We start from the raw sequence: 24,902 nt of genomic DNA on the forward strand, positions 1-24,902 counted from the left end.
GACCACATTATGTGTTATCGAGCCTCTATCTCCTCTGCCAAAACTGCCCACTACTCCAGGATCAGCCTGGAGAGCAAAGATAACCCCCGGCATCTGTTCTCCAAATATCTTCTTAAACTGCTCTTCCCTTCCCTCTCCACACTTCCCTCTAACAACAGTGCAAAGTGTTGGTAGGTCTCTGTCATTAAGATTGAGACCATTTGTTCAGTTTCCTCTGCTGTTGCCCCCCTTCCCCTTGTCCACCAAGCCAAACCTCACTGCCCTGCTACCCCCTACCCTTGCCCTCATCCCGTGTCTCTCTCTACTATCTTCTCACATGCATTTCTAAGCACAACTTGGCCATGAGACCCACCTCCAGCTCCCTCGACACCATTCCCACTAAACTGCTGACCATCCAACTTACCTTCCTGGCCCCCATGCCTGTTGACATTGAAAATGATTTCCTCTCCTCAGGTACCGTTCCCCCTACTTTTTCAAAACCTTTGTCATCACCCCCCTCAGAAAATCCATCCACCCTCTGTCCTTGCAAACTACCATCCCATCTCCAACCTCCCTTTCTTCTAAAAAGTCCTCGAACATGTTTTCAATTCGTCCCCATCATCCTTGCAACTCAGTGTTTGAATCTTTGCAACCAGGTTTCTGCCCCTGTCGCAGTATTGGAATGGCCCTAATGAAAGTCACAAATGACATCTTCTCTGACTGTGATGCATTGTCCCACCTCAGCCTCCTCGACTTCTCTGCAGCCTTTGACATGGTCAACCACACCATCCTCCTCATCCTCAGGGAAGTCATGCTACGACCGTACAGGGTGCTGGTGAGACCACACCTGGAGTACTGCGTACAGCCCAGTCGACCCTGCAAAGTCCTCCTCACTAACATCTGGGGACGTGTGCCAAAATTGGGAGAGCTGTCCCACAGATTAGTCAAGCAACAGCCTGACATAGCCATACTTACAGAATCATACCTTTCAGCCAATGTCCCAGACTCTTCCATCACCATCCCTGGGTATGTCCTGTCCCACCGGCAGGACAGACCGACCAGAGGTGGCGGTACAGTGATATACAGTCAGGAGGGAGTGGCCCTGGGAGTCCTCAACATTGACTCTGGACCCCATGAAATCTCATGGCATCAGGTCAAACATGGACAAGGAAACCTCCTGCTGATTACCACCTACCGCCCTCCCTCAGCTGATGAATCAGTCCTCCTCCATGTTGAGCACCACTTGGAGGAAGCACTGAGGGTAGCAAGGGCACAGAATGTACTCTGTGTGGGGGACTTCAATGTCCATCACCAAGAGTGGCTCGGTAGCACCACTACTGACAGAGCTGTCCGAGTCCTGAAGGACATAGCTGCCAGACTGGGCCTGTGGCAGGTGGTGAGCGAACCAACACGAGGGAAAAACTTACTTGACCTCATCCTCACCAATCCACCTGTCGCAAATGCATCTGTCCATGACAATATTGGTAGGAGTGACCACCGCACAGTCCTTGTGGAGATGAAGTCCCGTCTTCGCACTGAGGATACCATCCAATGTGTTGTGTGGCACTACCACCGTGCTAAATGGGATAGATTCAGAACAGATCTAGCAGCTCAAAACTGGGCATCCATGAGGTGCTGTGGGCCATCAGCAGCAGAATTGTATTCCAGCACAATCTGTAACCTCATGGCCCGGCATATTCCTCACTCACCGTTACCAACAAGCCAGGGGATCAACCCTGGTTCAATGAGTGTAGAAGAGCATGCCAGGAGCAGCACCAGGCGTACCGAAAAATGAGGTGCCAACCTGGTGAAGCTACAACTCAGGACTACATTCATGCTAAACAGCGGAAGCAACATGCTATAGACAGAGCTAAGCGATTCCACAACCAACGGATCAGATCAAAGCTCTGCAGTCCTGCCACATCCAGTCGTGAATGGTGGTGGACAATTAAACAATTAACAGGAGGAGGAGGCTCTGTGAACATCCCCATCCTCAATGATGGCGGAGTCCAGCACGTGAGTGCAAAAGACAAGGCTGAAGCGTTTGCAACCATCTTCAGCCAGAAGTGCCGAGTGGAAGATCCATCTCGGCCTCCTCCCGATATCCCCACCATCACGGAAGCCAGTCTTCAGCCAATTCGATTCACTCCATGTGATATCAAAAAACGGCTGAGTGCACTGGATACAGCAAAGGCTATGGGCCCCGACAACATCCCAGCTGTAGTGCTGAAGACTTGCGCTCCAGAACTAGCTGCGCCTCTAGCCAAGCTGTTCCAGTACAGCTACAACACTGGCATCTACCCGACAATGTGGAAAATTGCCCAGGTATATCCTGTCCACAAAAAGGACAAATCCAATCCGGCCAATTATCGCCCCATCAGTCTACTCTCAATCATCAGCAAAGTGATGGAAGGTGTCGTCGACAGTGCTATCAAGCAGCACTTACTCACCAATAACCTGCTCACCGATGCTCAGTTTGGATTCCGCCAGGACTACTCAGGTCCAGACCTCATTATAGCCTTGGTCCAAACATGGAGAAAAGAGCTGAATTCCAGAGGTGAGGAGAGAGTGACATTAAGGCAGCATTTGACCGAGTGTGGCACCAAGGAGCCCTAGTAAAATTGAAGTCAATGGGAATCAGGGGGAAAACTCTCCAGTCATCTCAGCCCCACGACATTACTGCAGGAGTTCCTCAGGGCATTGTCCTAGGCCCAACCATCTTCAGCTGCTTCATCAATGACGTTCCCTCCATCATAAGGTCACAAATGGGGATGTTCGCTGATGATTCGCAACCTCTCAGATAGTGAAGCAGTCCGAGCCCACATGCAGCACGACCTGGATAACATCCAGGCTTGGACTGATAAGTGGCAAGTAACATTCGCGCCAGACAAGTGCCACGCAATGACCATCTCCAACAAGAGAGAGTCTAACTACCTCCCCTTAACATTCAACGGCATTACCGTCACAGAATCCCCTACCATCAACATCCTGGGAGTCACCATTGACCAGAAACTTAACTGGACCAGCCATATAAATACTGTGGCTACAAGAGCAGGTCAGAGGCTGGGTATTCTGCAGCGAGTGACTCACCTCCTGACTCCCCAAAGCCTTTCCACCATCTACAAGGCACAAGTCAGGAGTGTGATGGAATACTCTCCACTTGCCTGGATGAGTGCAGCTCCAACAACACTCAAGAAGCTCGACACCATCCAGGACAAAGCAGCCCGCTTGATTGGCACCCCATCCACCACCCTAAACAGTCACTCCCTTCACCACCGGCACACTGTGGCTGCAGTGTGTACCATCCACAGGATGCACTGCAGCAACTCGCCAAGGCTTCTTTGACAGCACCTCCCAAACCCACAACCTCTACCATCTAGAAGGACAAGAGCAGCAGGCACATTCTCCTCCAATTCACACACCATCCCGACTTGGAAATATATCACCGTTCCTTCATCATCACTGGGTCAAAATCCTGGACTCCCTTCCTAACAGCACTGTGGGAGAACCTTCACCACACGGACTGCAATGGTTCAAGAAGGCGGCTCACCACCACCTTCTCAAGGGCAATTCGGGATGGGCAATAAATGCTTGCCTCGCCAGCGACGCCCACATCCCATGAACGAATAAAAAAAAAAGTTTTGGTGCCCTTATTTAAGGAAGGACATACTTGCATTGGAGGCAGTTCAGAGAAGGTTCATTAGATTGATTCCAGGTCTGGAAGGGTTGCCTTATGAGGAAAGATTGAACAGGTTGGGTCTATACTCATTGGAATTTAGAAGAATGAGAGGAGATATTATTGAAACGTACAAGATTCTGAGGGGACTCGATAGGGTAGATGCTGAGAGGATGTTACCCATCATGGGGGAATCTAAAACTAGGGGGCATAGTCTCAGAATAAGGGGTCGCCCATTTAAGACGGAAATGAGGAGGAATTTCTTCTCCCAGAGGGGTCGTGAATCTTTGGAATTCTTTACCCCAAAAAGCTGTGGAGGCTGAGTCATTGAATACATTCAAGGCTGAGTTAGACAAATTTTTGATCAGCAAGGGAGTCAAAGGATATGGGGAAAAGGCGGGAAAGTGGAGTTGAGGTAAAAATCAGATCAGCCATGATCTCATAAAATGGCGGAGTGGGCTCGAGGAGCCAAATGGCCCACTCCTGCTCCCATCACTTATGGTCTTATGGTCTTATGGTCTTAACGCCTCTTGTCTGTTGTTCAGCTCAATGGGATTGCCCTCACTTGGTTCCACTCTTACGTTTCTGATTGCAGCCAGAGCATCTCCAGCAATGACTTCTCTTCCGACCCCCTCACCTCCAGACTTGACTACTTCAATGCTGTCGTGGTCAGCCTTCCAACCCCCATCCTCTGTAAACTTCAGCTCATCCAAAACTCAACTGCCTGTATCCTATCCTGCACCATGTCCCACTCATCCATTGCTTGGTTCATTACTGTCAATAATCTCCACCTCCACCACCATGCCATCATCTTGATAATCTTGAAAATATAATTCGAAATATATAAACTGATGATAATCAGGGAGGGAGAGGGAAAACAGGGAACTGCAGGCCAGTTAGCCTGATATCGGTCATCGGGAAAATGCTGGAATCCATTATTAAGGAAGTGGTAACAGGGCACTTGGAAAATCATAATATGATTAGGCAGAGTCAACATGGTTTTATGAAAGGGAAATCGTGTTTGACAAATTTATTAGAGTTTTTTGAGGATGTAACTATTAGGGTAGATAAAGGGGAACCAGTGGATGTCGTATATTTGGATTTTCAAAAGGCATTCGATAAGGTGCCACATAAAAGGTTGTTACACAAGGTAAGGGCTCATGGGGTTGGGGGTAACATATTAGCATGGTTAGAGGATTGGTTAAAGAACAGAAAACATAGAGTAGGGATAAACGGGTCATTCTCAGGTTGGCAGGCTGTAACTAGTGGCTGCTGCAAGGATCGGTGCTTGGGCCTCAGCTATTTACAATCTATATTAATGACTTAGATGAAGGGACCGAGTGTAATGTACCCAAGTTTGCTGATGATTCAAAGCTAGGTGGGAAAGCTGTGAGGAGGACACAAAGAGTCTGCAAAAGGATATAGACAGGTTAAGTGAGTGGGCAAGAAGGTGGCAGATGGAGTATAATGTGGGGAAATGTGAGGTTATTCACTTTGGTAGGAAGAATAGAATAACAGAATATTTTTTAAATGGTGAGAAACTATTAAATGTTGGTATTCAGGGAGACTTGGGTGTCCTCACACAAGAAACACAAAAAGTTAGTATGCAGGTACAGCAGGCAATTAGGAAGGCAAAGGGCATGTTGGCCTTTATTGCAAGGAGTTGGAGTACAAGAGTAAGGAAGTCTTACTATAGTTATACAGGGCTTTGGTAAAACCTCACCTGGAGTACTACGTACAGTTTTGGTCTCCTTATCTAAGGAAGGATATACTTGCTTTGGAGGAGGTGCAACGAAGGTTCACTAGATTGATTCCTGGGATGAGAGGGTTGCCTTTGAAGAGAGGTTGAGTAGAATGGGCCTATACTCTCTGGAGTTTAGAAGAATGAGAGGTGATCTCATTGAAACATAAGATTCTGAGGGGGCTTGACAGGGTAGATGCTGAGAGATTGTTTCCCCTAGCTAGAGAGTCTAGAACTAGGAGGCATAGTCGCAAGAAAAGGGGTCGGCCATTCAAGACTGAGATGAGGAGGAATTTCTTCGTGGAGAGGGTTGTGAATCTTTGGAATTCTCTACCCCAGAGGGCTGTGGATGCTGTGTCATTGAATATATTCAATGCTGAGATGGATAGATTTTTGGACTCTAGGGGAATCAAGGGATATGGGGATTGGGCCAGAAAGTAGAGTTGAGGTTGAAGATCAGCCATGATCTGATTGAATGGCGGAGCAGGCTCGAGGGGCCGTATGGCCTACTGCTGCTCCTACTTCTTATGTTCTTATGTTCTTATAATCAGTTAGGTCACCTTGAAGTGTATACATGAGGGAGAAAAGAAGAGGCTTACAATGTTGCCAAAAAGAGTAGTAAGCCTGTGGATTGGGAGGGTTTCAGAAATCAGCAAAGGATGATTAAGAAACTGATAAAGAGAGAGAAAATTGAATATAAGAGTAAACTAGCAAGAAATTGTAAGAGCTTCCACCAATATGTAAAAAGCAAGAGATTAGCAAAAGTAAACATGGGTCCCTTAGAGGCAGCGACAGGATAAATTATAATGGGGAACAAGGAAATGGCAGAGACGTTAAACAAATACTTTGGGGTCAATTTTAGGATGGCCAAGCGGGTGCGTTCATGGCGGGGGTGTTCCTAATATTGGAGAATCCCGGAGCGGGTCCGGAGCCCGGCTCCAACCCGCCCACTTCCGGGTTCCCCAATAACACGAATTGATGCGCGCGCAGCCCCCGCATACGAGACTCCCGCCGGTAATTAAAGCCGGCGGGATGGCAGTTTAAATAGTTAGGGAGGTACTTGAGGTCGTTGACAGATCTCACTGGGAAGAGATTTTAGCAGGGATGTGATTTTGGACTCTCCTCAGCGTGATTCCCATGCTGTGGGAAACACTCCGTTCTTGCAAGTGTGTTTCAGTCAGCAGCCATTGGGAGATACAGAGGATTCCTTGACAGTTGGGAGGAATACCTCATTCGTTGCAGCAGGGCACTCTGTCACCTCAGACAAAGTTTTGCCTACTACACCGTTGTCTCCACGCTCAAAATTATTACATCATACCCTAAACTCTGCTGTCCAAACACATTTATCTACTTTGCGGACCCCCTCACACTCTCACCGTCAGGATGGGGGGGGTGTTCCATAGCTTCATTCATCACTCCATTGGAGGACGAGCAACATCACCAGCCTCGGCAGGCACATCGTCCACCTCCGTCATGTGGAGCTACATAACAGTGCTGCGCAACAGGCACCTGCACAAAGTAGGCATGCAACTACACATTCACCCACTGTAGGGTGTCCCAATGGGTGGCATCAAGGGTGTTCATGGAGAACCTCATGAAAGGGCCTTATTGCACAAGCCAGTCAAGAATGGCCAAGACGTGGCAGTAGTGGTGACAATATAATATGTAATGTGAGTTGGTCGGAAATCAAATATAAGTAAAAACCATGACAAACCCTCAAAGACCCTTGTGAATCCCCTTCATGTTCACAACATGTTTGCCTTATGCTTCCTACTGCACATATGTGATGCATGCCCTGTGGCTGCAGCACAGGTAGTGGCAGGTGGAGTGAGGCTGACCGTGAAAGAGATGCATGAGAGGGTGAGTATGAGAGAGCCATGAGATTGTATGAGGATTGGGTTGAGTGGTAGTGGTGGGATGGGTACTGGCGAGGTGAATAAGTGCAGGTAAGATGAGGATGAGGGTTCAATGGGTGTGAGGGGTGATGTGATAGAGTAGTGTTGACAGTGCAGAAGGTGATGTGGGGTGGGGGCAGTGATGTGGCAGGTGGAGTGTAGGGGAATGAGTAAGTGTACTCACTTCGGCTGACCTGGTTAGGTCATTGAAGCGCCTCCTGCACTGTATGCAGGTGCGTGATATGTTGGTGGTGCTGGTGACCTCCTATGCCACCTTGAGCCAGGCCTTCATGGTGGCTGAGGCAGGCCATTTCCTCCCATCCGCCTGGTAGAAGATCTCCCTCCTCCTCCTCCTCACCCCATCCAGTAGGACCTGGAGTGAGGCATCATTAAACCTGGGAGCAGTCTTCCCCCTGGGCTGCTCCATGCTGTAATTTTGCCTATTTTCTGCGGCATGAGTCAGTGGAGGACTGCCCCTTTAAATAGGACTCCTCCAGCTGACCACCTATGATGCAGGTGTGCAGTCCGCTCGCTGCGCAGCTTTCCAGCGCGAAACCCAGAAGCCAAGGTAAGTGGCTTCAATTTGCTTACTATCGCGTGCCAAACCCACCGATTTTACTGGGCGGGTTACCCACGCGCCCAGTTGACCCCCCGCTGCCAACCCGCCTCCCTCCTAATATCGGGCCCTTTGTATCTGTCTTCACAGTAGAAGACACAAAAGACATACAGGAAATAGTAGGGAACCAAGGGTCTAATGAGAGTGAGGGATTAAAGTAATTAAGGTTAATAAAAAGCACTGATGAAATTAATGGTGCTAAAAGCCGACAAATCCCCTGGACCTGATGGCCTACATCCTAGGGTTTTAAAAGAGGTGGATGCAGAGATGGTGGATGAGTTGGTTTTAATCTTCCAGAATTCCCTAGATTCTAGAACGGTCCCTGTGGATTGGAAGGTAGCAAATGTAACGCTGCTATTCATGAAAGGAGGGAGAGAGAAAACAGGGAACTGTAGTTCAGTTATCCTGACATCAGTAGTAGGGAAAATGCTAGAATCTATTATTAAGGACGTAGTAACAGGGCATTTAGAAAATCATAATATGATCAGGCAGTTTCAACATGGTTTTATGAAAAGGAAATCATGTTTGGCAAATCTATTAGAATTTTTTGAGGGTGAAAGTAGCAGGGAAGATATGGGGGAAACAATGGATGTAGTATATTTGGATTTTCAAAAGGCATTCGATAAGGTGCCACACAAGAGGTTGTCACACAAAATTAGGGCTCGTGGGGTTGGGGGTAATATATTGGATTGAGGATTGGTTAACGGACAGGAAACAGGGAGTAGGAATAATTTCCGGTTGGCAGGTTGTAATTAGTGGGTGTAACAAGGATCAGTGCTTGGGCCTCAGCTGTTTACCATATATACCAATAGCTTAGATGAGGGGACCGAGTATAATGTATCCAAGTTTGCTGATGATACAAAGCTAGGTGGGAAAGTAAGCTGTGAGGAGGATGCAAAGAGGCTGCAAAGGGATATCGACAGGTTAAGTGAGTGGGCGAGGAGTTGGCAGATGGAGTATGATGTGGGGAAATGTGAAATTATCCACTTTGGTAGGAAGAATAGGAAAGCAGAATATTTTTTAAAAGTTGAGACACTAAGAAATGTTGGTAGTCAGAGGGATTTGGGTGTCCTTGTATACGAATCACAGAAGAGTAACATACAGGTAAAGCAAGCAATTAGGAAGGCAAATGGTATGTTAAGCTTTTATTGCAAGGGGGTTGGAGTATAAGAGTAAGGACTTGACAGGGTAGATGCTGGGAGGTTGTTTCCCCTGGCTGGAGAGTCTAGAAGTAAAGGTCATAGTCTCAAGATAAGGGGTCGGCCATTTAGGACCGAGGTGAGGAAAAATTTCTTCACTCAGGGGTTGTGAATTTTTGGAATTCTCTACCCCAGAGGGCTGTGGATGCTCAGTCGTTGAGTATATTCAAGACTGAGATCGATGGATATTTGGACACTAAGTGAATCACGGGATATGGGGACAGGGCGGGAATGTGGAGTTGAGGTAGAAGATCAGCCATGATCTTATTGAATGGCGGAGCAGGCTCGAGGAGCCGTATGGCCTACTCCTGCTTCTATTTCTTCTGTTCTTAATGGAATAGAGGGATATGGAGGCAGGGCAGGAAGACATAATTAGAGTGGGAGTTAAGAATAGGGCATAATCTTAAAATTAGAGCCAGACCATGTAGGAGTGAAATCAGGAAGCACATTTTCACACAAAGGATAGTGTAAATCTGGAATTCTCTTCCACAATAGGATGAGGATGCTGGGTTAATTGAAATTTTAAGACTGAGATCAGGGGTATCAAGGGATTTGGAGCAAAGGCGGGTAAATGGTGTTGAGGTACAGGTCAGCCATCTGATTGAATGGCGGAACAGGCTCGAGGGGCTAAATGGCCTACTCCTGTGCCTATGTTCCACACCTATTCAAAGCTTCACACTAACCTGGTCTCGTTCAAACTTGTTGGTGTGTGACTCAGATTTACTCAGTTTCCTTTCTCCAGTGTCTCCCAGATCTCCGTAGATAGTGAGGAAGACGTTTGCATCTGTTCCTGCTCTGTAGACATCACCCGTGTACACGGAAATCTTGTAAGTGTGAGCTTCAAACAAAAAGGACAATAGGAATCATTAGGGGATACTTTTGTGAAATTTAGAGGTGAAACACAATTCAAATGGAAAATGAGTTAAGAAAACCTCAAACTAATTGTAACTTCAGGATTAAGTAATGTCACAGTTAGAGTTATGAACATAATGGGGATAGATTTGACTTTGGCGATAATGTAAAACCAGGTGATATCGGCTCGGCCACCTGTTAAACACCTCTCCCAGCCTCAATGGAAACGAAAATTGGGAGAGGTGATTAAAGGACTGCCGAGCCGATAACATGCGTTTTACACTATCGTCAAAAGTCAAATTGACCCCCAATGAGTAGATTGCAGTTAGGAGAGGACTCGACTGATTTATTCAAAGTGAAAATTGAACAGATTCCTTACTTGATAGAGTAGAAGGATATGGATTCAGTGCTGAAACAATACATAGAACACATGTATTGGTGACTGCTAAATTCTCACTGCACTTACCTAGACATTTTCTGTTGCTTCTTGAAACATTATCAGGCATGTAGCATGCACCGCTGTCTCTTCAACTGTTAAAGGAAGTTTCCTGGCTTGGGCACCTCCTGGGCATCTGGGACTGGGGAATGATTTCCTCTGGTCACTGCATTAGTGATATTGGTAACATAGTGCGCCAGTCAACCTAGCCTTGGTGGTGGGCAAATTATTGGAAAAAATTCTGAGGGACAGTATTAATCGTCATTTAGAAAGGCACGGATTAATCAAGGACAGTCAGCATGGATTTAAGGGAAGGTCGTGTCTGACTAACTTGATTGAATTTTTTGAGGCGGTAACAAGGAGAGTCGATGAGGTTAGTGCATTTGATGTAGTCTACATGGATTTTAGCAAGGTTTTTGACAAGGTCCCACATGGCAGACTGGTCAGGAAAATAAAAGCCCCTGGGATCCAAGGGAAAGTGACAAGTTGGATCCAAAATTGGCTCAGTGGCAGGAAGCAAAAGGTCGATGGGTGTTTTTGTGACTGGATGGCTGTTTCCAGTGGGGCTCCGCAAGGCTCAGTACTAGGTCCCTTGCTTTTTGTGATATATGTTAATGATTTAGACTTAAATGTAGGGGGCATGATTAAGAAGTTTGCAGATGATGCAAAATTGGCTGTGTGGTTGATAGTGAGGAGGAAAGCTGTAGACTGCAGGAAGATATCAATGGACTGGTCAGGTGGGCAGAAAAGTGGCAAATGGAATTCAATCTGGAGAAGTGTGAGGTAATGCATTTGGGGAGGGAAAATGAGGCAAAGGAATACATCAATGGGAGGATACTGAGAGGTGTAGAGGAACAAAAGGACTTTTTTTGGAGTGCATGTCCACAGATCCCTGAAGGTAGCAGGATAGGTAGCTAAGGTGGTTGAGAAGGCATTCGGGATACTTTCCTTTATTAGCCGAGGCATAGAATATAAGAGCAGAGAGGTAGTGCTAGAACTGTATAAAACACTAGTTAGGCCACAGCTAGAGTGCTGTGTACAGTTCTGATCACCACATTCCAAGAAAGACATGATTGCACTAGACAAAGTACAGAGGAGATTTATGAGGATGTTGCCAGGACTGGAGAATTTTAGCTATGAGGAAAGATTGGATAGGCTGGGGTTGTTCTCTTTGGAACAGAGGAGGCTGAGGGAAAATTTAATTGAGGTGCATAAAATTATGAAGGGCCTAGATAGAATGGATAGGAAGGACCTACTTCTCTTAGCAGACAGGTCAATAATCTGGGTGCATAGATTTAAAGTAATTGGGGGCAGAAGGATTAGAGAGGAGCTGAGAAGAAATTTATTAACCCAGAGGGTGGTGGGAGTCTGGAACTCTCAGCCCAAAAGGAGGCAGAAACCCTCATCGCATTTAAAAAGTACTAGGATGTGCACCTGAAGCGCCGTAACCTACAAGGCTATGGACCAAAAGCTGGAAAGTGGGATTAGGCTAGATAGCTCTTTTGCAGCCGGCACAGACACGATGGGCCGAATGGCTTCCTTCTGTGCCGTAAATTTCTACGATTCTAATGGGATGATTTCCTATATTAACTATCTCCATCAAGAGTAAATGTTTCTAAAAGAGCAGGTTTACGATTCCATTAGAAATTGCATCCAAATGAAATTTCCCCCGACAGAAAGGAAGCTGATTTGTGTGATTTCTAATTGACCTGCCCACTCACAGGTCATGTAGCTGATAGTAGATGTGAGCCTCGCTTTTGTAGGTGGAGAACCTGAAATGATGGGGATCCACAGGTAAAGAAAATTGAAATGTCAAATATCTACTACAAGGGTTTCAATGATTTTTTTTTACAAATTACCTCAGCAGGGGTGAGCACTTTATACACCCTTCTTTACACTGAAGGTATTTCTTCTTATTCCCCCTTTGCTTCCACACTTAAAATCATAGAGTCCAGCACGTGAGTGCAAAAGATAAGGCTGAAGTGTTTGCAACCATCTTCAGCCAGAAGTGCTGAGTGGATGATCCATCTCAGCCTCCTCCCGATATCCACACCATCACAGAAGCCAGTCTTCAGTCAATTCGATTCACTCCACGTGATATCAAGGAACGGCTGAGTACACTGGATACAACAAAGGCTATGGGCCCCGACAACATCCCAGCTGTAGTGCTGAAGAATTGTGCTCCAGAACTAGCCGCGCCTCCAGCCAAACTGTTTCAGTACAGCTACAACACTGGCATCTACCCGACGATGTGGAAAATTGCCCAGGTATGTCCTGTCAACAAAAAGCAGGACAAATCCAATCGGGCCAATTATCGCCCCATCAGTCTACTCTCAATCATCAGCAAAGTGATGGAAGGTATTGTTGACAGTGCTATCAAGCGGCAACTTACTCACCAATAACCTGCTCACCTATGCTCAGTTTGGGTTCCGCCAGGACCACTCTGCTCCAGACCTCATTACAGCCTTGGTCCAAACATGGACAAAAGAGCTGAATTCCAGAGGTGAGGTGAGAGTAACTGCCCTTTTTTAAAATTATTCGTTCATGGGATGTGGGTGTCGCTGGCGAGGCCAGCATTTATTGCCCATCTGTAATTGCCCTTGAGAAGGTGGTGGTGAGCCGTCTTCTTGAACCGCTGCAGTCCGTGTGGCGAAGGTTCTCCCACAGTGCTGTAAGGAAAGGAGTTCCAGGATTTTGACCCAGCGACGATGAAGGATCGGCGATATATTTCCAAGTCGGGACGGAGTGTGACTTGGAGGGGAACGTGCAGGTGGTGTTGTTCCCATGTGCCTGCTGCTCTTGTCCTTCTAGGTGGTAGAGGTTGCGGGTTTGGGAGGTGCTGTTAAGAAGCCTTGGCAAGTTGCTGCAGTGCAACAACTTGACAGCAAGGCAGCATTTGACCGAGTGTGGCACCAAGGAGCCCTAGTAAAATTGAAGTCAATGGGAATCAGGGGGAAAACTCTCCAGTGGCTGGAGTCATACCCAGCACAAAGGAAATGGTTGTTGGAGGCCAATCCTCTCAGCCCCAGGGCATTGCTGCAGGAGCTCCTCACGGCAATATCCTAGGCCCAACCATCTACAGATCCTTCATCAATGACCTTCCCTTCATCATATGGTCAGAAATGATGATTGCACAGTGTTCAGTTCCATTTGCAACCCTTCAGATAATGATGCAGTCCGTGCCCGCATGCAGCAAGATCTGGACAACATCCAGGCTTGGGCTGATAAGTGGCAAGTAACATTCGGGCCAGACAAGTGCCAGGCAATGACCACCTCCAACAAGAGAGAATCTAACCACCTCCCCTTGACATTCAGCAGCATTACCATCGCCGAATCCCCCACCATCAACATCCTGGGGGGTCACCATTAACCAGAAATTAACTGGACCAGCCACATAAATACTGTGGCTACAAGAGCAGGTCAGAAGCTGGGTATTCTGTGGCGAGTGACTCACCTCCTGACTCCCCAAAGCCTTTCCACCATCGACAAGGCACAAGTCAGGAGTGTGATGGAATACTCTCCACTTGCCTGGATGAGTGCAGCTCCAACAACACTCAAGAAGCTCGACACCATCCAGGACAAAGCAGCCCGCTGGATTGGCACCCCATCAACCACCCTAAACATTCACTACCTCCACCACCGGCGCACAGTGGCTGCAGTGTGTACGATCCACAGGATGCACTGCAGCAACTCGCCAAGGCTTCTTCGACAGCACCTCCCAAACACACGGCCTCTACCAGCTAGAAGGACAAGGGCCGCAGGCACATGGGAACAACACCACCTGCACGTTCCCCTCCAAGTCACACACCATCCTGACTTGGAAATATATCGCCGTTCCTTGATCGTCACTGGGTCAAAATCCTGGAACTCCCATCCTAACAGCACTGTGGGAGAACCTTTAGCACACGGACTGCAGCGGTTCAAGATGGCGGCTCACCACCACCATCTCAAGGGCAATTAGGAATGGGCAATAAATGCTGGCCCAGCCAACGACACCCACATCCCATGAGCGAATAAAAAAAAGATTTCCTGTCCTGGATCGGCTGGGCACACCAAATACGGAAAGATCAGGTGTGGAGGAGAGCCCACCTGTAAAGAAGTTCACCTTTTCTATATTTCAGGCCTTTGTGTCCACAGCAGGACGATCTCAGGTGGCCCATAGGTCCGGGTGCTACAACTGGCATCTGTTTCCTACTTTACAGCAGTGACTACGCTTCAAAAGTACTTAATTGGCTGTAAAGTGCTTTGGGAAGTCTTAAGGTTGTGAAAGGCGCTATATAAATGCAAGCCTTTCTTTTTCTATCCGTCTACCCATTTTGGGGAGGTTCCTGTTCCTGTTCACTATCCAGTGACGCCTGCTAGTAATGGTACACAGATAGCAAGTAAAAATGGCATTGGGCTCAGCTGCAATATTCTCACAGCTGGATAATTCACTGTCTTGGAACATAGGAATATACAGGACCAGGAAAGACCACTGTGGTCCATCTGGCCAGTCCTAGTATCTAGAAAATAACATATCCCACTATAATATTTGAGGTTTTGGTTTAACTTATATTGGTCCCAAAAATCCACAGACCATGTCCTGTCAGTTATGCTGGGATCACGCCCGCCAGTGCCCTTCACCAGAGTCTGTGGGGTCAGTGGGGGGTCACCTCATCCGCTTGGGGCCAGCAGGTACCTGAACCACCATGGTGTACCTCAGGCACGGCCTGCCCCATGCGGCCAGAAACTTTCATTTCCCAGGAACTCCTCCCCTGGAAACCCCACACAAACCTTCTTCAATTCTCCTGTGTAAAGGGGCTGATATTTTTTTAAAAAATTACTTGATTGTTTGTGATTCAGGCGATCTTTCTGGTCTGCAGTCCCGTGGGGCCCGCTTCTGCATCTTTTGGGGCAATGACTGTGCTCAGAGGCCGGTGAGGGAGCCAATGACTTCAGGAGAGGAGGGAAGGAGAGAAACTTTCTGACGAGAGGTCAGCGACCTGAAACATTAACTCTTTCTCTCTCCACAGATGCTGCCTGACCTGCTGAGTATTTTCAGCATTTTCTATTTTTATTTCAGATTTCCAGCATCCACAGTATTTTGCTTTGGTTGACGGAGAGAAATCTGTCTTTTTCCTAACTAACCCCTTCTTGGTTTTAACAGCATATGTACTGTCTGCAGTGAAAATGGTGTATAAGTAATTTGTTCCCACTCTATTCTGAAATTGGCAACTAGGAAGTACATGAGAGAGTGACCCAGGGTGTTCTCCTGACTTTTGTTTCCTCTTTGCGGGGACAAGCTCGGTATCTGCTTGGAGTGCCCTAGTATCACAACTGAGATAGTGAATGTAGCAGAATGTGGCAGATCATGGCTCTGACCCCATGTCCTGTCATTCCGTGGCACGAGCACATGGAGCCTTTGTCTGTCTATAGAAGAAACAGAAGGGGATGCACCAAATCTTTCCGGCATCTTCCATTTGTCCCTCTCTCCCTCACTGCACGAATACTCACTTTCCAGTGCATCCTCCACGGTAGTCTCAGTGTGCTTCAGTGTCCCGTCTTTCAGCAGCTTTTTCTGAATAATCTCTAAGGGCACCAGTTCTCGGATGATTTCCCCATCATCTTCGGACTTTGCCAGCCAGCGCTCACAGGGAAAAGTAATTGTCTCCGAGCCCTAGCATTCAAGTAAATACAGAGGGTTAAGCTACAGGTATACCCATAAACTCTCTATCCTATTTCCTTGGCCCAGTGGTAGCACTATTACCATTAAATCAGAACGTCATACATTTAAGCCCCACTCCAGGATTTAACCATATAATCTAGGCTGATACCTCGCATTGTTGGAGATACTGTCAGCCCTCTCAGATGGATGTTAAACATCCAAAGGCACTATTTGAAGAAGAGCAAGAGGAAATGTCCTGGCCAACATTATTCTTTCAATCAATAACACCATAAGACAAATCAATTGGCCATTCACCTCATTGCTTTTTGTGGGACCTAGTGTGCAAATTGGCTGGTGTGTTTACTTATAAAACAACAGTGACTACACTTCAAAAATAATTCATTAGCTGTAAAGCGCTTTGCAGCATCCTGAGGACATGAAAGGTGCTTATATAAATGTGAGTATTTCTTTATTTGTATTTGAAAATTAATGTCTGAATTTTTTGTTTGGTCCCTTCTCAATAAACAGTGCTAGGAAAACAAAACAAAATTGAACTATCTCCATTATTTACTTTTTACCCCAGGGAATCATTTTATAAAGTCCTGTGGCTAACCTTAGAATAAAATCACAGCAGTTCGGATCCCCTCTAAGCAAGACAGATCCACAGTAATGCAGACACTGTTGATGACTCACCAGCTAATTTGGTTAATTGACAGGACAGGAAGAATACACCTGTCATGGAGGGAGGATGTCGGATGAGATTGTTCCCATTCAGCTCCATTTAACTTTGCAAGCCAATGCCCTAATGATTAGCTATATGATTTAAGCTGGTTAACTCCAGCAGTACGCCTGTGCACGCTTTGGCGACCCTAAGCTTTGGCTGCTGCCAATTTGTGCCTTAAGCTCTCTGGACCTAAGCAGGTGGGGTATGTCTCTAAAAAAGAGAGTATGCACTCCATATTGGGCAAACAGAAACTCTACCTACATAGATTACTCAGTACTTCAGTTTGAATTGTGACCGAATTCTGTGTGATCAGACACCTGGTTGACCAAAATAAAACTTGCCCCAGCAGCAGCCCTTTGCCAGCACAATGAAACACAATACACTAATGGTTGGGAATTATCAGCAGGTGAAAACATTTGGGCTGTCAGAACCCCAGATGTTAGCATCACCCCCTCAAACACCAACATGCTGCATCATAGAGCAGCAGGACGTAGGTTCCCTCACTCCACTCAGTCCTCAATCTCAGCCATGTCCCCAGAAGGGAGGAGACAAGCAGAGACCAAGCATGCTCAACAAGGGGGATGAAGCTTGGAAAGAGAGACCTAAGGTAGTTTGCTGCACCTGCCAGTGGTTATGGTTTGCGTACTACCATCAGAGGCTTTTAATGTTAATGGACCAGGTTGCCTGCCAATCCCTTTGACCAGGGATGGTGTGGTGCGTTCAGTTGAGACCAAGTAGAAAAGATTTGAGGAATAAATTAGAGATTCAAAAGATGTATGAATCATGATACCAATAAGAAAAAGAAATACTAGTTGTCCAAACAATTTGACCCCTTTTTGACTGATCTCAATCTTCTCACTGTATCACTCAATGTTTTTTTCTCCAGGAACACTTCTGGGGCTTTAATTTCCTCAGGCATCACATGGCTTAATATGTGTATGTAAAATTGCTTTGAATGCTATTTCAATGAAGGTCGTAACTCACTTAAAACAAACAGGTAAAGACCACAGAAAGGGATTTTATTCAATCGCGTTAAACAGTGCAGTAAAAGAGGAAATTAAATCGTCCAGTGGACTCTTGAACACATTGATAATATTTGCTTTAGTGGCCTTCCCCGGGACCTATTCTACAAATTTGAATCTGAACTATTTTCTCCAGTGGCACTGACCTTTCCCTTTGGCAGGAGTCGCCTGATATCCACTCTGTCCAAGTGCCAGCCGGAATTGATGCCTCGACCGTCATGTCCGATTCGAACCTTCTCGATGCACTCACCAACATCCTCCAACTAAAAAGAAATGTGGCTTTATCACAATCTTTAAGATATATTTCTATTTCATATAATGTCTTTTGCTCATCGAGGTTGAGCATTGACAGTGCCAGAGAATGAACAGTTTCAACCTTGGGAACTCGGTGACAACTTCAAGCATTCCTAGATCAGATATTGCAAAGCCAGACACAATAAAGCTCCCTCTACCTTGTTCCCAATCTATAAAACCCTAGCCTACAGGTTCCATGGTGAGCCCCTGTCTGAAAGGCTCTTCTAAGGACCAATTTTACAAATTGGTGCTCCAAGCAGGGAGCCTTACCCTCGGAGAACACATATCAGGAATTTAGCCGAATTCTTAGTGCACGCTCCCAATGGGTAAAGCTCTCCACCTGAACCATCACTTTGTAAAATCATCCTTTAATACCTCTCTTGTATGAGTGGCAGGACACAAGATAATGCTTGACACCTCGAGTGCTCTCTCACCTCTACCCTCATTCTCCGTCATAACCTTTCTTCTCTCTCTATTTTATTGATACAACTGTACTCAGTGCTCCTAACCCTAAAGTTAACCCTAACTCTAAACTTTCTTCACTTGTTATTCATGATTGCAATCATACAATACTACATGCTCTTCCTCCTCCCTTGTTTTTAAATCAAGACTCACTGTGCAGTTCCTTGTATGAACATTGGAGTTGGATTTTGCTGGGTTTGGATTTTGTTGGGGTTCTCCCGCCCGTCCACCATAGCTTTGGCAAAAGAGCCTAGAAATCCGGTTTGCCTTGTTCTTTTTCCTCTTTTTATCCATAGAGGGGGTCCTGCACTATGGGCTGTCGCCCTTCACCTTGGTTTATCAATAATTGAAAATGCAACTTTTTATTCAGTTCCATTATAAGAACTTAATTGACAGAGCAATCACTGCTTGTGATGAGGCCCTACTCCACATACTGACTAGTCTCGGAAGAGGAATTTTATATCTATCCTTCTCAGAACCTGCCAGGTTTATAGATGAATACACTCTCTAGATCTGCATTCTAGGTATATGGTATCCGCATTATCCATTTTCTCAGCACTTTAAACCACATCTTTTCTCTCAATGAAAACAAGTTTGAAACTTTGACCTTTTCAAAAACGAGAGCCCCAAGTCCCAGAATTTTCTTTATTGCTCTTCTGTGACTTCTTGCCAATCCATCAGTGTCCTTTGGAAACTAAAGTGCTTAAATCTTACACAATGTGGTCAAGTTTACAATTTAGTGCTCCTGGGCACAGAGCTTTACATATAAGGGGAATCTGGGTATGTGGGTGAGCACTATCGATTTGCAGTCAAATTCCCGATACGTGGTCCCATTGTTCAATGCTCTGCGCTCGAAACACTAAATCATCAAGTTTACCCCAATACTCTAAAGACGGCCGCAGCATATATAAGTCAGAGTTAAGATGGCCTGTTTTGATTTGTAATCAAATGGCGTTGAAGTCTTTCCAGTAATCAATCAGGTTTACTGATAGTTTAAACTGACTGGATACTTTTGCAGTAAGCTTGATTATCTCAGTGTTTACTGTGAGCTTACAGTTGACAAGTAAATGGGATGGATTAAATTATTTTATTGGATATATGCATACCTCTACGATGAACTTATTGACAGCGTCTCTCGCAAAGTACATCCTTCGCTCCCGCTTGTTAACACATAGAGACTTCTGATGGGTGCAGATGCCGTCTCTCCCATAAAGGACGATGAAGACATCGGCATCGGTCCCAGCTCCGTAAATGTCGGAGGTGTAAACAGTGATCTCGTATGGAACAACTGGAACAACAAAGTAGAGAAGCATAGGAGCTGAACCTATTGAAATTCTGTACTATGATTTATTTCTGTCAATTTTTTGTTGATTTTTAAAACATTCTCAGCGTGCAACATCCCAGCAGGCAGCTGAGCTCACTTCCCGTCTGTTGAATCTATTGGCAGAGCTGTGTGAGCTCAGAGCACTGTGTACATGGATTCAATGTGAAAAATCAGAGAGGATCCATTTTACGAATGTATCCCAAGCAAACTGCTTCAGATCAATGTCAGAGTAAGTGGATCTCTCATATGAAACACAAAGGAGACGATTTTCTGATCTGCCTGAGGATGAGAAATGGAACTGAAGGAGAATGAAAGTCATGGGAGAGAGGGGAAAAGATGGCATTGGCGACTCACATGATAAAGGTAAACCACTTCCAATTCACTCCCACAGTATGGAATTCCAATAGGCAAAACCACTTCCCATTCACTCCCATAGTACAGAATTGCAATGTACCATACCATTTCCCATTCATCCCCAGCGAACTGGATTTAGATGTTCCTTTAACTGAATTGGCTGAGATTGCCTACATTGCTAAGAGCAATGACTCCTATCTCATTTAACCAGCAAGCTGTAACATACATGGAACATAGTCTTTAGTCTGCAAGTCTGCCGGGAAGAGGTCTCGTACTATGTATCCATCATCCTCAGATTTATCCAACCAACGTCCACATGGGAAGCGCAGTAATTGTCCAAGTGATGGGGCATCGATTTCCACCCAATCTAAAAACCAGCCAGCACAGCCTCCTAAGAGAACACAAGGCAACATGAGAGTTAACCTTTTGAGTGTTAAAACTGGAATTGCACTTAAATATATAAAGAGTGGAAATGTTTATGAAGTAGATTTAAGGTCACAGGATAAGAATAGACAGAGATGGACAGGTATAGTAAGGTACACTCTGGAAGCAGTCCTGATAAATCCATGAACTGACACCTGTGGAATACAACTAGAAAATCATAATAATCTGTTAGATTAAGCTCTGGAGTTTTTGCTTGATTACCTTTGGGAGTCAGGTAGAAATTTCACAGATTTTTCATCTTTGAAGTTTTATGTGTGAGGGCTTGCCTTCTTAGTTGAAAAAGGATCACAACAGAATAAGTTGGACATGGCCCATTAGAAGGCCACCGGGGAAAGGAAATGCTTCCATGTTTTATGTTAAGCTTCAAACTACTAAGCAGCCAGCACATGGCACTGTCAACAAGGTATGGATGATGACAGGGCTATTTGTTGTTCAGGGAACACAGTCACTTTATATAAAGTTTTGAGATTGTCTGTAACACTGCAGGCATCACATTTTGTATAAAACACCAATAAATTGTAAGTGAACAACCTTAAAAAAGTATATTAAAGGAGAAAAGAACTAAATTATGTCCTGTTGTTTTATTAATCTTGCGATAATCTGGACAGGCTGTTAAGATAACAAGGAGAGGAGCCAAGCAGCTCCCAATCTAGGGAAACTTCTATCATAAACAATTATTAGCCTCTAATTGACCACAGGTCCTGTTCAGAACATAAAGAACAATGGTCTTAAAGGCATAGGCCACGTTAACAGCTAAACATTAAAAATACATTCCAGACTCCAGACTGCCCATAAGCAATGCCATAGGAGATCAACCCCAGTCCATCACCGGCATCTCCACATCATAGGAGATCACCTAGTGGTAAATAAAGATCATATACATTTTGGCCCTAATATTTCTTAGGGGTTCAGTTGGCCTCCAGACTGGTGGAACCCTCCAGGAAAATAGCAGAGACTGGAACTTTCCTCAATGCCTTGTAAAGGGCAGAACCTCCATTCACCCAAGACAAATAATGGTCAGGAGCCGAAGTCAGGGCTGGGGACTCTCTAAGCAGGGAGTTCCGTTCCTCAAGCTCCAATGGCACCCACCTTAGTATTGAAGGCGGTTACACTGAGCGAGTGGAGGAAAACTCTATAATCGTGTATGTGGGCCCACACCAGTGGGGTCCAGGCCAGACCAGTGGCCATTAACCCTGAAGATTTAAAATAAAAATGAATTTGCAGGTCAGGGGCCAGTAGGACTTTTGGTGGGGTTGAGAGGGCAATGCTTGAGCAACGCCCCCCAACGGTGGGTCAACAGGCGAGTTTCCACAGACATGGGGCAGGTGGGTGGAGCGATGCATCCAGAGTGGTGCTTGTCGCTATTTGCCCCATGCTAACGTGGTGTCCTCCCACTGACCCTGAAACTCCGATGGGGTTGGGTAAGAACTGATGAAAGCATAAGACAATGATGGATTAGGCTTGTGGCTTTAGTACCATTCATGCACTTGGGTTTGGTCCTATTTTCTGTTCCCCAGGGCCGGATTACTGCCTTGCTGCTCAGTGCCAAATTGTGCCACCAAATTGTTTTGTTACCTAGTTTGTCACCTGGTTTGGTGTTTCACCAATGAGTCACTCCTTCAGGCAATGTGAAGGCATAAGGCAGATTCTGTTTGCAGTAGGGGCATCTTGGCCTTGGAGAGGGCACAGTGAAAAGCTGTTTAAATTGATAGAGTATATATAAACTGAACCCTAACAACATGTTTGACACAGCCACAAGCTGCAACAAGGTGGGGGCACAGACCCCAGCTGGAGTACTGTGTCCAATTCTGGGCACCACACTTTAGGAATGATGTCAAGGCCATAGAGAGAGGGCAGAGGAGATTTACTAGAATAGTACCAGGGGGGATGAAAAAGTTCAATTACATGGAGACAGTAGAGAATCTGGGGTTGTTCTCCTTAGAGCAGAGAAAGTTAAGGGGAGATTTGATAGAAGTGTTCAAAATCATGAAGTGTTTTGATAGAGTAAATAAGGAGAAACTGTTTCCAGTGGCAGAAGGGTTGGTAACCAAGGACACAGATTTAAAGTAATTGGCAAAAGAACACGAGGCGAGATGAGGGAAAAAAAATTTACGCACCGAGCTGTTATGATCTGGAACGTACCGCCTGAAAGGGCGATGGAAGCAAATTCAATAACAACTTTCAAAAGGGAATTGGATAAATACTTGAAGGGGAAAAATTTGCAGGGATATGGGGAAAGAGCAGGGAAGTGGGACTAATTGGATAGCTCTTCCAAAGTGCAGGCACGATGAGCCGAATGGCTTCCTTCTGTGCTGTATCATGCCATGATTCTAAATTTGAACAGACATTTTAACAACTTTGTACATAGAGTTATAAGTGTTGAATGGACTGCCCGGAGAGGCAGTGGAGGTTGACTGCGACAGTAGATTCAAAGGAGCTAGCTGTGTATTTTTGGTGAGGGAAATGATTGAGTGGTATTGGAGATAGAGTGGTGGACCATCATTTCTGGCCTTTAGGATTGATCCAATGACCCTAATGGCATTTTCTGGAGCTCTAAGTTCCTTTGTTGCTGTTTAGTTCATTTTACTGAGTTAGTGTCAGCATTCAATTGGAAGACTGAGGCCGTAATGTCAGACTTTATGGTTTTTTTTGGGTTCAGGTCCTTGGTATGTGTTGGACAAGCAACGGGCAAAACTAATGCCTTGGATTTAGGTACCTTCTTCAAATCCCAGGGGGCAGGAAGTTATGTGCTGCAGCAGGTCTTAATGGTCTGCAGTAATGTATAGTCCAAGCAGAATTTTGACCTGGTGGCTTTTGTCAGAAGCAGCAGCTAAATTGCCTCTGACCACACTGTGGTGCTCTGCTCCAAAGGATTGGAAATAAAGCTCCAAATGAGGTAAGCGGAAGTTGCTGGTTGTCCTTTACAGATCCTACAATTTGAAGGCACAGCCCTGCAACAGCTATCACTGAGTTTCCATTGGCATCAGCCTAGCATTATCCTCAGAAAATGATGTGGAAAGAGTCACAATGTCACTACCACATTTAAATGGAATTTAAAAGCTCCTGCCAGTTTTAAGCGGTAGCTTACCATCCCCACCTGTTGGACTCTAGGAAGTGCACATTATGTGCAAAGGGGGCAAAGATCTGGCATTATGGGTTTCCACTCTCACTTCCTGGGATATTAGGAACAGAAAATTGACCCCATTGCTTGTTCAAGGTTCTTCAATAAGTGTTTCCAAAATGTTTATCAACCCAAAATCATTGGCTAAACATCAGTGTCTCATAAACAGGATGGAATAATAGCGGGTGATCCCATCATCTGGTGCATCCGGTGAGGAGTGTTACTTAGACATCTTGGGAAATCATGCATGTGATTTTACATCACTGAAATGAATGGACAGAATGTCACAGGCTGCACTGAGATCTTTACTGCGATGCGCTCTCAGTGAACGTCGGATCACGGAATCACCCTTTATGATTTTCAAAGAAAGTTTATGCAGAATTTGCCCTCAGGAGATTAAAGGGGTCAGATTCGTGATAGGGTAGATTGTGCATAGCCAATGGAAGGAGGCTCCTCGAATGGTCGAATGGCCTTTCCTTGTTCTATATTTTCTTATATTCTAAGCTGACAATAAAAGCTGAATCACTAACTTGATGTGAACAGGTGTTGTAGGTTTCTATAACTCCCATGTACTACTGAGTCTCTGTAAGCAGCTCCTGTGCCATGAGGAGAGTACATCAGAACTTACCGCGGTTATCATGTCCGATTCGGATTTTTTTCAGTGCTCCAATGTCCACGGCCTCTACAGTAAACTCATCGATATTTCCTTTCTCAAACTTATTTTTGTGAGTCTTTGATGCCTTGAGGTTGACAATCCCTACATTTACATGAAAGAAAGATTTGATAAAAAATATAGGGATATGTTTTCTGCTGCTAGCAGAAGTCGGGTACAGTAGCGTAGTAATCCAGAGGCCTGGAGTAATAATGCACAGAATGTGAGCGCAAATCCCATCATGGCAGCTTGTGAATTTGACTTGAGTTTAAAAAAAGACTAAATAAATGCCATTAATAAAGGCATCTGCAAACAATTCACTGCTGGTCAACAGGCACCAGGGTAAGAGGGGGGCTAAGTCAGGTAACATCTACCTCATGAGAAAGACAAACAGTTGGCAGCGCAAGGACAGCGGTAGCAACTGATTAATGTCTTTTTCCTCTGAGCTGTTGCACTGGAACATGTGT

The 24,902-nt window shown here is 45.6% G+C and overlaps 1 protein-coding gene across 1 annotated transcript in view; it reads right to left on the reverse strand.

Moving 5' to 3' along the window:
* The window catches only part of LOC137320985 (lipoxygenase homology domain-containing protein 1-like), an 87,374-nt gene that overhangs the window by 46,543 nt on the left and 15,929 nt on the right, over positions 1-24,902 (reverse strand). The window contains exons 9-14 of the mRNA XM_067983057.1: positions 24,412-24,540; positions 20,445-20,609; positions 19,647-19,828; positions 17,931-18,047; positions 15,888-16,050; positions 9,790-9,944 (exon numbers count right to left, since the gene is read on the reverse strand). Of these exons, the coding sequence (XP_067839158.1) occupies positions 9,790-9,944; positions 15,888-16,050; positions 17,931-18,047; positions 19,647-19,828; positions 20,445-20,609; positions 24,412-24,540 (911 nt within the window). The remainder of the gene's footprint in view (positions 1-9,789; positions 9,945-15,887; positions 16,051-17,930; positions 18,048-19,646; positions 19,829-20,444; positions 20,610-24,411; positions 24,541-24,902) is intronic.

Source organism: Heptranchias perlo, chromosome 1, assembly GCF_035084215.1.
Source record: "Heptranchias perlo isolate sHepPer1 chromosome 1, sHepPer1.hap1, whole genome shotgun sequence".
NCBI classification, from domain to species: domain Eukaryota; kingdom Metazoa; phylum Chordata; class Chondrichthyes; order Hexanchiformes; family Hexanchidae; genus Heptranchias; species Heptranchias perlo.